The sequence below is a fragment of the Lonchura striata genome, chromosome 8 (assembly GCF_050655825.1).
Source record: "Lonchura striata isolate lonStrDom1 chromosome 8, ASM5065582v1, whole genome shotgun sequence".
Lineage (NCBI taxonomy): Eukaryota > Metazoa > Chordata > Aves > Passeriformes > Estrildidae > Lonchura > Lonchura striata.
Genome location: NC_140710.1, coordinates 12,067,257 through 12,080,745, shown reverse-complemented (window position 1 = coordinate 12,080,745; position 13,489 = coordinate 12,067,257). Strand labels below are relative to the sequence as shown.

General features: G+C 41.9%; 2 protein-coding genes across 7 annotated transcripts in view; both read left to right on the top strand.

Moving 5' to 3' along the window:
- Positions 1–1,232, top strand: part of USP33 (ubiquitin specific peptidase 33) — a 37,117-nt gene extending 35,885 nt beyond the window's left edge. For all 3 annotated transcript variants that reach the window (XM_021527672.4, XM_021527682.4, XM_021527654.4), the window contains exon 24: positions 34–1,232. In XM_021527672.4, coding sequence (XP_021383347.1) covers positions 34–191 — 158 coding nt within the window. In that variant the 3' untranslated portion in view covers positions 192–1,232. The remainder of the gene's footprint in view (positions 1–33) is intronic.
- Positions 1,233–11,375: 10,143 nt separating this feature from the next.
- ZZZ3 (zinc finger ZZ-type containing 3) overlaps positions 11,376–13,489 on the top strand; it is a 57,977-nt gene continuing 55,863 nt past the window's right edge. For 2 of the 4 annotated variants that reach the window (XM_077785399.2, XM_077785397.2), the window contains exon 1: positions 11,376–11,475. The gene's annotated coding sequence lies outside the window, so the exon portion shown is untranslated. Of the gene's footprint in view, positions 11,476–11,843; positions 11,930–13,489 lie in introns of those variants that run through there. The other 2 variants (XM_021527695.4, XM_085585772.1) reach the window with 2 other exon arrangements.

The window sequence follows — 13,489 nt, the reverse complement described above, 5'->3', positions numbered from 1 at the left end:
CTAAATAGTCATTAAATCTTAATTTTTTTTCAGGTGCAGATTCTGGACAAATATCAGAAGAAACATGGAATTTTCTTCAGTCAATATATGGTGGAGGTCCAGAGATTATACTCAGACCACCTGTTCCTCCAGTAGAGCCTGATATATTGCAAACAGAAGAGAAGATTGAATTAGAAACTCATGGTCTGTAGCTATTGAGAAAAAGATGAACTTGTAAGGAATCCAGCTTCCTTACAAGATGCCCAAAACACATTCCTAAAAGTTTTATTTTCTTATGTCTGTTGGAGGCACAGCTCACTGGGCATTACATTAACTACAGAATAGTAAGTTGAAATATGTATTGCAGTTTGTTTAAATAGCGGCTGTTTTTCTGTTTTGGAAGGCATGTGGTTTGTACATTTTGGAATGTTTGGTCTATGGGAAAAATGTAATTTCTGAATTTTTTGCTAAAACTCAAAATCCTGTTATATCCTTAAACTTGAAAAACAGGGACAAATTTTAGAGATGTTCAGTAACCCTTCTGATTCCTTATTGGGCTTCTGGTATTTACAAACTTTTGCCTGTCTTAATTGTACAGTCTTGACAAGCCTAGGTATGTGAGGAGTATATTTTAAATGGACTGTAATTAAAGATAAAGAAAAAGGATTTTCATTTCCTAAATGCTCAGGAAAAAAAATTGTCTCTTACTTTGCACTGTAAGTATATGAAATGGGTAGTATATAACATCCAAATACTTATTTTATTTGAGCGGTCAAACATTAGGGTAGACTGAATAATGGTTTAGTCAGCAAATGTCATAACTTATTACTACTAAATTTTACATCTTATTATAGTCTTCTGTAACTCTATAAACCTGGCTAGTGTCTTTAATAGTATATGTGGCAAAGAGATTTAGTCTTCTCTAGGGTAACATTTGAGAGCATGAAGTGTGAAATGTAAAATTATTATGGACATGAGTGATATAAATTTCAGAAAATTAAATTGTTTGTCTCTTGAATTACATTCGTAAGCATTTATATTTGAAGGATTTTATTGTATTGTTAAAAATTTTCATTGGCATGATGACCTTTAATGTCAGAAGCTGGATAAAATGTATATATTGCACAACTTTATTGAATGATTCATAATGGAATGCAGAATGACATTTGCTCATGTTTTTGCCTGATATTGTTACCAAATAAGCAGCATTATTTAAGACTGGATCAATAAAAAACGTAAAATTAACTGTGGAATAGGCGGGGGGAGCTTTCCTAGATGTTTTTAATTTATTATATAAGTACAAAAACCTTTGAAGTAATGCTATAGTACTCACACCCATACAATTATATTTTTGACCATTTTAAGTTTAGACAATGCTGTTGACAGTTCTAGTTCCAAAGTAAGAAAATGCTGACATAATATTCCTCTGAATAATTTTATATGTAGTTTAAAAACATATTGGTTTGTAGGACTTCATGCTATTCTAGTTAAAAAGCCATCAATGACAGCACTAGAGAAGATGCCCTCTAACCATAAGTATTTGTAAATGAGATTTTATGTTAGTAGATAGAGCAACTTGAAGCTAATGCCACATTACCCCTGACTTGTATTACTGATTAAGGTAAAGTTAATTTGTTTATGGACAATCATTAGTAACTTGCTGATGTTGGCCTGTGAGCTACTGATTTTTAGTCTATTTAAAGTTTTTTTTTGGTTTGTTTTTTTTTTCTTTTTTTTGGCTAAAGTTTTCTTTTTCTTTGATTTAAGGTTCTTTAACATACTGAGGATAAAGAACAATGAATATAAGATTTTTTTTCAATGTTTTCATTAATAGTCTGGATGGTAGAACAGACTGGCCATGTAAAATTTGTAGGGAAAAAATGGATTGAGTGTTAGGGGCACCAGCTTGTCAGGGAAGGAGGCAGTTCTGTGATGAGTATTCTGAGTATTACAGCAGATCAGACTAGGACTTAAAACCCATTGATACCAAAACAAAACCTCTTATGGGTAAGAGTAACAAAAGCATCAGATGTGAGGCACAGAAGGTGATTATTCTGCTCTACTTGGTGCTGTGCTTGCTGTGAGATCTCATCTGTATTGTTCCCAGTTTTGAATGCTATATGATGATAAATACAAGCTGAGATTATTTTAGGGAAAAGAACAAGACTCAGTGTTGAAAAAGAAGTGGCTTTCTCCCTTAAAAGAATGCTGAAAATGCAAGACTTCCAATGTGTAAATAATTGCTGGATAATACTGAACAATTTTTTTCTGAGATAAGCAAAGATATTTGCCTCAGCTTTAGCAGTGGAGGATGTGTGCTGCATTTAGGAAGTTTATTTCAGAAATCTAGTAGTCTTCTAGTCAGTCTTTTCTACTGGGTGTCTGGGAATCCATAGTCAAACAATCTGTGGTGCATACGGATCAGTAAGGAGACACTTTACACCAGCAAATTTTGTGAAATGCCTGTGTCAGTGTGGAAAAAGGCATCTTCACCCTTGGAACTCTGTCATGCTTAGAAAAAACCAAACCCCTGAGTTTGCAGAGATAAGTAGATGTGTCTTAAGACAGTTCCAAAGGGATGACTGTCTTGCTTTTAGCCCTTTAAGAGCTCTACAAGGGATACTATGTCACAGAAATGGAAATAGTCTTTTAAAGGAAAGTAGCGTGGGAGAACTCCAGATGGATGGCTTGTGTATGCTGGAGGGAAGACAATAATTCAGAGAATAGGTAAAGGAGAGGTCTTTACTGGGAAAAGCTGTCATGATTCATAGCAAAGAAAGAATGCATCTCAGGAGGGCCTGTGGAAATTTTTCTTCCATAAGACTCTTTGGATTCTTTGTTCATTTGTTTCCAGTTGAGGAAACACAGCAATGTGTTTGTGTGCCAGAGAAACTGTCACTTCAAGAAGGGAAAAATCCTGTGGGCTTCTTGTTGTAGGCCTGGAGATCTAGACATGAACTGTTAAAAGCCTGCAGTTCAGTCTGGTAACTTGAATCCTTTCTTCTATGGAAGACTGTATGGTGGGTGTCAAGGATTTAGCAGCTCAAAGCTTGATTTCTCTAAATTTCTGAAGGTTTTTTGCAAGCAATATAACTAGTTGTTCATCTGAACACCTAACATTGAGGAGACTGCTTCAGATACTGTGTAATGTAGCTGAACAGTATAATTGGAGGGAAAAAGAACAGCAGAAGAGCTATTGAACTACTCAGTAGTAAAATAAGGCAGTTTTGTAATGGGTTTCAAAGGTGATAGATAAGTAGTCTGGCTACTGAGTGATTTAAACCGAGGAGTCCAGAAAGGTGTTTCTGCAGGTATCATCCAAGGTGGTCCTGTGTATAGGGATACATACATACTTATGTCTATTAATATATTATACTTACATATTTGTATACATACATGTTTTTTATATGTGTATGTAAAAATGCACGTTATCTACTTCTCCAGTATCTTAAGTGAACTATGACTAGAGTCACTAAAATAATTATTTTGGGGTTTATGCTGGAATAGTGGCTTCAAGTAGCTACATTTGATAAATGTTGTTAGGTTGACATCAGTTTATTGCTGTAGTGGGTATGAGCCTTCCCATCAGTAATGGTCTGTTTCAAGATAAGGTCAAAAAGCATAAAGTGTTAGAAATGTGTTTGGCTATATTATAACGTGAATGAAGAAGTTTTCATTTGTGAAGCCAAAGTTCAATGGTCCTGATTTTTTCTTGTGAAATCTAATGTAATTTGATCTGCTATGCTAATGTATTGTTTAAAAATTCTCCTCGGATTCAGAAATTATATAGTGACTGCGTTTTTCCAGCATTATATATCCTACTTTTCCTAAAAGCAGAAAGCATTTATTTGTAATGATACTGCTGACATTTGACTTTTTTTTTAGTATCCCATTACTCATAATATAAGTTCATTTAGAAAACCAAGTCTGGGATTTGTAAATTTTACTGAAAAACTTATATATCATCTGCTTAAAAGGGACCAAATGCTTTCTTCATATTTGCTGTACAACTATTTTATACTGAACTAAGAAAATTCTATTTCATTTATTCCTTTTGAATTCCCTATATACATCTGGCTTAGTGCAGTCTAAGCAGTTTTCTCACTGAAAACCTTTCAGTCTTCATTTTGCCCAGGAAATGAGTAAAACAACTAGGCTTTCTCATTCTTCCTAACAGATGGCTTTTCTGGCTTCCCTCTATACTTAAGCCATCCAGAGCTGACAGTTAATAGCAGGAAGCAAAATAAGACTTCAGGGTTTCTGAAGTGTCACGGAGAAAGACAAATCACTTTTAGTGTTAATTCAGATAAATTAATGCAGTTACAAACTTGGTTTATATTAGCCTTCAAAATCTTAGGGGAGTAGAAAATAGCATTGCTCAGTAAAATTTTAGAAGTGCTATTCTCACTAACAATGGAAAGTGTAACTTGTTTCCTTGAGTATATTCTATTATAGATATATAGAACATATATCTGTTTAAAACATATGGCTTGTATTAGGTTAAGCTTCAGGCTAGCTTTAAGCCATTCAACAAGGTGACAAGTCTGCTTCTCCATAGAAACCAGTGAACACTGCCACATAATATGATAAAATATGTTTATGCATCTAATGTTATACATTTGCTTACAATAGCAGAGTCTTGGTTTTCACGGAAAGCTGGGATTATTTATTCTATCTCAAAACTTTTCTGTGTGTCAGCTCAGACACGGAGCTAGAAATAGAAGGTCCATTTGTGAGCAACACATCGCTGAAGTGTCCAGTAGGTTTTCTGCACCTGGACTGATAGTGGTACAACATGCAAAATCACTTGATGGCAAGTTTCCACATAGCTTGCACATGTGGGCTTTAAAAAAATGCAGTAAGAACTTGATCACTGAAATAGGATGTTTATAAGGTGATCAAGCAAGTAAATTCATTCTCTGTTCTGACTTGTTCAAGATTGAGTTGATTAGCTAGAACTTCAAGTTCTGATTGTTGAATGGACATGTAAAAATACAGCTGACACTTGACTTGCTGATTTATATACAAGTATAAAATGAACCATCAGTAAAAAGGTAAAGCTGGTGTAATAGTAATACGCTTGTTTGTTCTGCAGTTTTGATATGCCTTTATGCAATGCTAGTGAATCTTAAAACCCGTTTTCTTCCTAGTCACTGGGAGCATAGGAGGTACAAAAGTAAAGCAGTCATCATCCACAAAATATTTTCATAATACAAATAAAGTTGAGAAGATTTCATTTCCAGATATGTTCCTCCTTCCTCACTTGGAACTCACAAACTATTTATTACACATAAAAAAAATTAGTAAGATCTGGTTTTGGATAACTTAGCACATGAGAAAGTAAATCTAAAAGTACTTTGTTGAGAAGAATAAAGAGGGCAGAAGAGAGGAGGCATTTGATTCATAGGCGTAGGAAAAAAGCTTAGAATAAATTGTCAGCTGCCAAAAATGAAAAATAGCAATTTTTCATATCTCCCAGGACACTGCCAAGAGCTTTTCATGTTCATTGTTCATGAATAGTTTTGCTCAGAAATGAGTATTTTTCTAGGTGACTAATTTTTTTCTGTCTGCTGTGTTTAATGTTAAATATGCTAAACATGTTAAACATTATAAAACAAGATGTCCTGGTTACCATGGGGATACGCTGCTTTTTTTTTTTCCCCCACCTCCCCTGGGTGTCTGTTAAAATGCCAAACCCAAATGAACATGCAGCACTTGCTCATACTGTGAATGCATGTTTGTTTCCACCACTGCACACAGTGTCTCTTTAGCACCAGAAGTAAGGTTACTCTGAGATTTTCAGTTATAACAAAAGAAATGCACTCATGCATGCCAAAGTGCTAATGAACTGGCGGCTATTAATTCACTTAGACAGTATTTTCAATTAAATGTTTCATGTAATACCAAGGTTTACAATTCAACTGTAGAAGCAAGAAATAAAACATGTATTAGCTATGAACTCTGAGTGCCCTGTCTTCTGAATAATTTTTAGTAAGGGAAATATGCTGTCTTTTACCTCGTTTGCTTGTAGTATAATTAATTTGCTGTCCAACCAAGCAGGGTAGTGGAGATAATCTGTTTTTGAACTTGATCAGTAGGAATCTGAGCTTCATCTGTGTCATTACCTTTGCACACTCAAGTGCAGAGACTGGTCTTCCTAAGTTCTTTCTGTAGATGTTGGAAAAGGTTCAGGTAATAGAGGCAGTCTAAGTGCTTCTGCTTGCTTTTAAGTTAAATCTGAAAAGGGTCTACTATCATTCTGGATTTGAGCCCTGAACAGGAATCTCTTCTTAAACTGTCAGTGGTGCTGGTGTTCACTCCTATGTCATGGCAATTTTATTTAAATCCTTCTCATTCTATATGAGCGGGCCCAATTCACAAGCTTGTCACTGAAAAGCTTTTCTGTTTGGAGAAAATGTGCCTAAAGGCAGAAGCGTGCCAGGTTTATTTATTTCTTTTATTTAGACACTTCTGTCTTACTTGAAAACTGCTAATTTATGTTTTTTGACATTGAACATTCTACATACTGTTTAGTTTTGAGTAGCAATAGAGCCCTTTTGTGTGTTGTTGGACCTGAAGGAATATTAAGGTAGTCAAAACAGTAACAGGCATATTCTGTGACCTGATGCACCTTCATATGGCTTATGCATAATTCAAAACATTAATGCAGAGCCACTAATTACCTGAGAGTGCTCCGAACATGTAACAGAGGGATGTTTGGGAAGGAGAGAGGAATGATAAAAGGGATTGTTTGGACAGGAGATGATAACATCTATAAGGACTAAAACTCCCTGACAAAGGTGACTCACTCAAGGTCTGTGTTGATGGGGATGCTCCAGAAAGGTAAATGCAGGCAATGTGGGCTTCAGCGTTTTAGTAGTCTTAGGCAAAACCACTATGCCTATATATGGGTCCAGCTCGCCCTCTCATCCTGTTTAGTCAAAACTTCCCTAATTCATATAGGTAGAATGTCACAGAACCTTGGAAGTCTCTGGATTGTTGTTTTCTCAAAGCCTGAGTCAAATTTCATACACTACAATAATAACATGCTCAAAGAAATGGCAATAGAGCAAATTTTTAAAAATACAGTTGGTTGAAATAGGTAGCAATATTTCCATTTTGAAATATAAAAACCCACTCTTGAGTAGTAAAAACTAAGAAGAATAATACATTCTGAAAAACAAAATCTTTCTTTTGGTATGCAGCTTTTATGTTTAATGGGTTCCAATCTGGAATGTTTTTTTAATAATGCACTACAATCTAGCTATCATTTCATATCAACCTGACATTGAAGCCTCTACTGAAATTAAAAAAAAACCATTTAAATGGGAATATCTAGTACGTGAGGAGTATTTATGCATGGTACTCAATACAGTCTAATTAATTCAGTTATTAAAAACAAGTATCAGATTATTTCACTGCAGCTTCTTAGACCAATTTGAATTATATTGTCCCTACTTCAAATATATAGACAGAAAATGTGAATAATAACTTCCAAAATTCATTTAACTTTTGTGATTGGTAAATTGCTTTTTCAACATAGAATATGACTAATTTCAGTAACAAAAGTCAAATCTGCAATAATCTGTGTGGGTTGTATGACTCCTGAATTGTCTAATGCACTTACCCTTTATCAGTGACTGGAGATGGTTCTCTTTAATGAAGAGCTGAAATTTTATTTCCCCCAACCTTGTTCCTACCCAAAAAAAAAAAAAAAAAAAAAAAAAAAAAAAGTCATAAAACCCAGGCATTCTTCACCTAAATGCATCAGGAGAGTATGTCTTCAGGCAAAATAGTTCTTAAAGGTTAGACACAAAACAGAATTGTTTCTCTAAAGGATTTTGCTTCAGGTAAAAACAGTGGAAACATTTCACTGAGGGCAATCTAGCCTTTCTCATATTTATTCTTTATATATGGTAGCTTTAATGGGAGAAAAAATCAGAATGTGGAGGTCTCCAGGGGACAGAGCAGGCAGGACTGAGGAAAACAGAGGACTTAATACATGATGTGATTGTGTAAGGATGTGTAATGTATTCAAGAAGAAAATTGTTTTAACACTTAATTTTTTTTGTTTCCTTTCGTCTCAACAAAAACTATCCTTCTATAACTTGATCTTCCATAGCTATCTACCAAAATGCAATTACTTTTTCTTCTCTTTCCCCAAAGTGCCACCCATAAAGTACCTACAGACAAAGTTATTGAGGTGATAAAGTAATTAATGCAGAGGTATCTTAACTGTTGTGCTGAGCCAGCTCTCATCCAACCCAGGATGCTTTATTAGGTTTGGGCCATGAAAGTTGACCTAACCGAACCTAATCTGGCTTTAGGAAAATTCTCAGTGTCCAGGGCATGAGTCAGATGAAATAAGCCTCTGGAGCTGAATTCAGCTATAATCTCCCTTGTCCTGCATGCCCTCTTGAAGAGCCAGTGTAGATCCAGAGCTGTAGCCAAGGATATAAGCCCCGTTTAACCAGAGCTGGGGCAGGAACCAGTAATAGCTCATTAATGCTCTTTGGAGGGCATGGTAGAAAGAGAGCAGAGCAGCTGTCAGCTAGATGTCCTTAGGCTTAGCTTCTCAATTGTGTTGAGTTCAAACGAGTGAGTTGCACTAATCTTTTGTCAGGAAAAAAAAATCACATATTATTTGCTCTAATAATAGGAGGAGTAATTAAGCAATTTCGTGGATTGAGATGGGTGGGAACAGTGATGTTGCTGCTGAAAGCAGGAGCTGTGTCACAGCTTCATCAGTGCTGGAACTTGTAATTTTGGCAGTTCTCCATACACAAACATGAGCTGAGGCATCCCACAAACATGGAGCTTCTGTTCTTGTAGAAAATGCTGCTTTGGGAGGGGTCTGATCTACTAATTTTTAGCTTGTCCCATTGTAACTTGATGAAAAGTTGTCATTAACACCATTATCCCCTGATCAGGATAGGGGGTGGATTTGTTGTAGTTGGGGGTTTGTGGTTTGGGATTTTTTTTTTCCACTACCAACATTGATAAAGCCTGAGAATTTGTTACTGCCTTATAAGTGAGTAATGTGTAAGGCTGCCCATAATAAATACAGCTACCAGTTACTGGTAAAAGATAGATGCTGTAGCACAGAGAAAGCTGCAGCCACAAGAACTAGAGATGTGACCAATTTTGGGTAGAGTATATGAGGAACAAGGGACACCAGCTGGAAGTGAAAATGTGTTAGAGAAAGCAGTATGGCGCTGCAAGGCACGAGTATATTCCTTTACATTTAGGAATGATTTCAAAGCTGCTGTAGGATACTGTAGGTGAGGGCCTGTAGGGATAAGCACGATTGAAAAAGTTTTGAACTGTGAGGACATCAGGGTAGATGTAAAGCTTCAGGCAGCTTCAAACAAAGCAAGTTTCTCCAGGTTTTAATGTAAATGCTCTTGGGTGGAGGTGTTAGTGAACCTGATCTCAGGCGTTACTACACATGGACTGCTTTCTCTTTGCATATTGTTAATTTTCCTCTGGAAGGTTATCAGAGCCAAACTACACAGTAGGTACACAATGGTTGGATTAAATCCAGGGAAAAGCAGGGAGCGTGCAGAGGTGGGGCAAGAGCCTCAGGAGTATCCCTTTAGTTAGCAGGAGCCATGACCTCAAACATCACATTGTTAACAGGTCTTTGTTAAACCTTCCATCACTGCTTCTTAGGCAAGATGGCAGAACTTAATACTTAAGTGTGAATTGAAGGCAAATCCTGGTGTAGGGTGTGGTTACAGTAAAGTCGGACTGGTTTAATCCTATTGCCAAGAAGTTCTGCTGCCAAAGGAGGATTGCCTTGTTCCTCGCCTCTACTGGCAGGACTCCCTCCCCCATCTCACATGCTGGATCTCATCAGCCCCATGGTGAGCCAGTGCAGTTCAATTTCTAGATGAAAGCGAACACACTAGAAACAGGAACAGGTTCTTGGTGGTTTAAGAAATCCAGCTGGTAGATGAGCAGCAGAGTGGGCAGTAGGAAAGACTTGTGGGGCAGGGATGGGGGAAGTGCTGCCTCCCGTGTCAGCAGCCCCTAGATTCGGTCAGGTCTGTTGCTCAACTGCGTCTTTGCAGTGCCAAAAAAACCCCACCATCAAAATACCCAATCGATTTTGTTCAGAAGCAGCTGAGCAGAACCCTCAGTTCTCCTGTGATGAAAGCACGAACGCTTGTCTGCAATGCAATAATATGCTCAGCCATTGCAGCTGTTCAGCTAAGTGAGCATATTTCTAAATGGATTGCAAGGCACAGTGCTTTAGTGCACACAGGTGCTTCTACAGTAATGAGAACACCGCTCCTGCTCGGGCACACACACAACAGGGCTGCAGGAGAGCAGTGGCACAGAATCGAGAGAAAATTTCCCTCTCTCTTGTGGGATTTCTGTTGGTCTGAATTTGATCACAGAAGACTTCCAAGTCAGCATGATGTAGGAAAAGTGAGAACTGCTTGGGAGGGTGGAAAAGCTGGTGAGATTTTTCTGCAGACTCTGCAGAAGGAATGTCTGTATGACTAATTTGCAATTTGGGTAATCAGGATTTTATTAAATGCACTTTCTTTACAAAAGTATCTATCACTTGAATACAATCACTAGCTTACTTTTAAAAGCAACTGAAAATATTCTTCAATACTTGACTCTGTTACAGACAACTGTTTTACGTAAGGATTTTCCAGCAATCTAGAAATGTTAACTATTATTAAGAGAAAGGTTTTTTTTTTCATTTCATTAGCATTTAACAGAAAATGTGAGTTTCTGTGTTTCTTGTCTACACAAAACTCTTCCAAATGCATTTTAACTGTGGTGTTTCAGGAAAAAAGCAATGAGAAGTTCAAGAATACCCAGACTTTGTTGTCTCTGTAGGAGTACAGGTAAATGATGTATTGGAGCAGGCTGTGGGCGGTAGGTAGTAGTAACTCATGGTGATCGCACACCCGCGGTGAGCTGAGAACCAAGCAGCACCCCAGTAAGAAATTTGAAAGCGCATCGATTAATTTTTAGTCATAATCCAGAGGGCTGGAGTGCCCCACGAGCCTGTTCTTGCGGCACAGCTTGCGAACCGAGCAGCCGCGCGTTGGGGGCACGAAGCTCGCAGCGGGGGCAGGATCACCTCCGGCCGGCAGAGCGCTGCTCCCGAGCCGCGCTCCGCGTCCCTCCCGGCACGGCAGCCCTGGAGCGTTCCCGCGCTGCCGCCGCCCCGCGGGCGGAGCTGGCCCCGTCCCCCCGGCAGGCAGGCAGACGGGCAGACGGACAGGCGGACGGACAGACGGACACCTGCCAGCCGCGCTGCGCTCCCGGCCCGCGCCGCCGCCGCGCTCCGCCGGCAGGGGGAGCTGCAGGGAGCGGGTCCCGCCGCAGCGCGGGGGGGAGGGGAAGGAAGCGGAAGGAGCCGCCGCCGCGCTGAGGGGAGCAGGCGCTGTGCGGAGCCGCCGCCTGGTGCGGGCGGCACGGAGGGAGCGAGCGGGGCTGCGCGGCCCGGGCTCGCCGAGGAGCGGGCGCCAGGTGAGGGCCCGGCCCGGCCCCGGGGGAAGGGGCGGGGGGGGGCCCGGGCGGCGGCGAGTTCGGGACCCGCGCGGGGAGGGGGAAGGAGGAGGAGGGAGCGAGCGGGGGAAGCCCCCACGTGACCAGCGCGTGCGGGGAGGAGGCGGCGGCTCGCGCGCCCCGTTCGAATCAGCTGGCCCGCGGTGGCGCCTTCCGCGCGTGCGCGGCGGCCCCGCCTCCCCCCCGGCTTTACGTGTGCGCGCGCCCGGCGCGGCGGCCCCCGGGACACGTGCGCGGCGCCGCGGGCGCCATGTTGCTTCCGAGCCGCGCGCGGGCACCGTGCGCGCGCGCGCGCGCGGGCCGGGCGGCGGGAGGCGGGGGCGGGCGGGGAAGGCAGGCGGGAAGTCTCGCGAGGTCGCGCGGCTCCCGCGGGAGCGGGCCGGGTGCGGGACGGCGGCGGCGCTGGGCGCGCTGGGTAATGGTACCGGGCCGGGGGCGGGACCGGGCCCGCCGCCCCTCCCGCCGGGGCGCGGGCGCTCGGGAGCGGGAGGGGCGCGCGCCCCGGGGAGCGCCGCCGGCCCCGCGCCGCCGCCGCCTCCTCCCCCCGCCCCGGCCCTGCCCCGCCTCACCTCACATCACCCCGCGGCCGCCCTCCCTTCCCGCCCCCGCCTCGGGCTCTCCCCGTCCCGCCGCTGCCCCCGCGCCGCTCCGCCCCGCCAGCCGCGGGTGCCCGCAGAGCCCTGGGGCCGCCCTCGCTGTGCCGCCCGCTCCGGCCGTCCCCGGGCTCCGGCGCTGCCCCGGCCGTGCGCCGCTCGTGGCTGCCGGCCCCTGCTCACAGCCGCAGCTCCCGGGCCCTTCCTGCGGCCGCGGGCCCCGGCGGGTCCCGCTGGCTCGGCCTGCCCTGCACCCCTGGCCCGGGCTGTGCCTCCGCTCTCCCTGTGCCTGGCCCGGGTTCTGCTGCGCAGCCCGAGCGCTGCCTGCCCCGCAGGGACGGGGGTGCTGGTGGGGAAGGGTCCAGAAGAGAGCTCTGTAACATCCCGAGTCTGCTCTCGATGGAGGCTCTATGTCCCGTTACAGCACAAACTTGTAACATACAGTTCTATCTTCTCTTGTATTTAGAAAAATTGTTCCCGTCGTATCCAAGTGTCCCAGCTCAGCAATATTCCCTTTGTCTCCTAATCCTGCTCTCTTTTAAGGGAGAGCATATGGTTCTTCTTCTTCCTTATGGTGTTTTGTATTCTCTCCTTGTTTTTATCCAGTAACGTCAGGTTTTGTAATCTTGGAGTATTTTGCTAATTGGTTCTAGGCTAGCACGTTACAGAGACTAAATTTTTTTTAAAAGAATGTGGTTTTGAGGCTTTGATGCTCCAAATTTTATTTTGTAAATATGCTTCCAGTTATTATTAAAAAAACCCTAGTAGTTCTTCCATGGTTGTACATGTATTTCCATGTTTTCCATTCATACTGTCATTATACTGTACTAATCACTACATAGTGATTGTTTACTGAGGCTTTAAGTGAAGCTCTGTGTGTACCCTGTATTTTACATTAAATACTGACTTGTGCAACCTCTTAAGAACATGCTTTTCGGATGTATTTCTAACCTGTGGTTAGATACTAGCTTCCAATCCTAGCTGCTCCAAGGACTGCTCATCTAGTAGGGATTGGTAGGTTTGGGGTTAGGAAAATGTGATTCTTTACATAAGCAGGTATAACTTCTGAGAAAAGAAGCTGACAAGGTACTGTTATGGTTTGTTTTCAAGCATCTTTTAATCTTACTGTACTGTCTTTTGCATTAATAGTCGTAATATTTGCATAATCAGAAGTGGAAAAAAGTGTAAGGGGGAAAAAGCATGGGATGTGTTAAACATCAGGGAAGAAAAATGCATCTCTTTATAATATATGGGGGAAAAATATTTAAAAAAAAACCTATCAGGTGAAAATGGTCACTCAGCTGAAGAAACTTCCCGTTACCTTAGAAGGACTTAGCAGTTAAGTCAGTTTGACATGTGACTTCTAGCAAGTCATTAGGAGC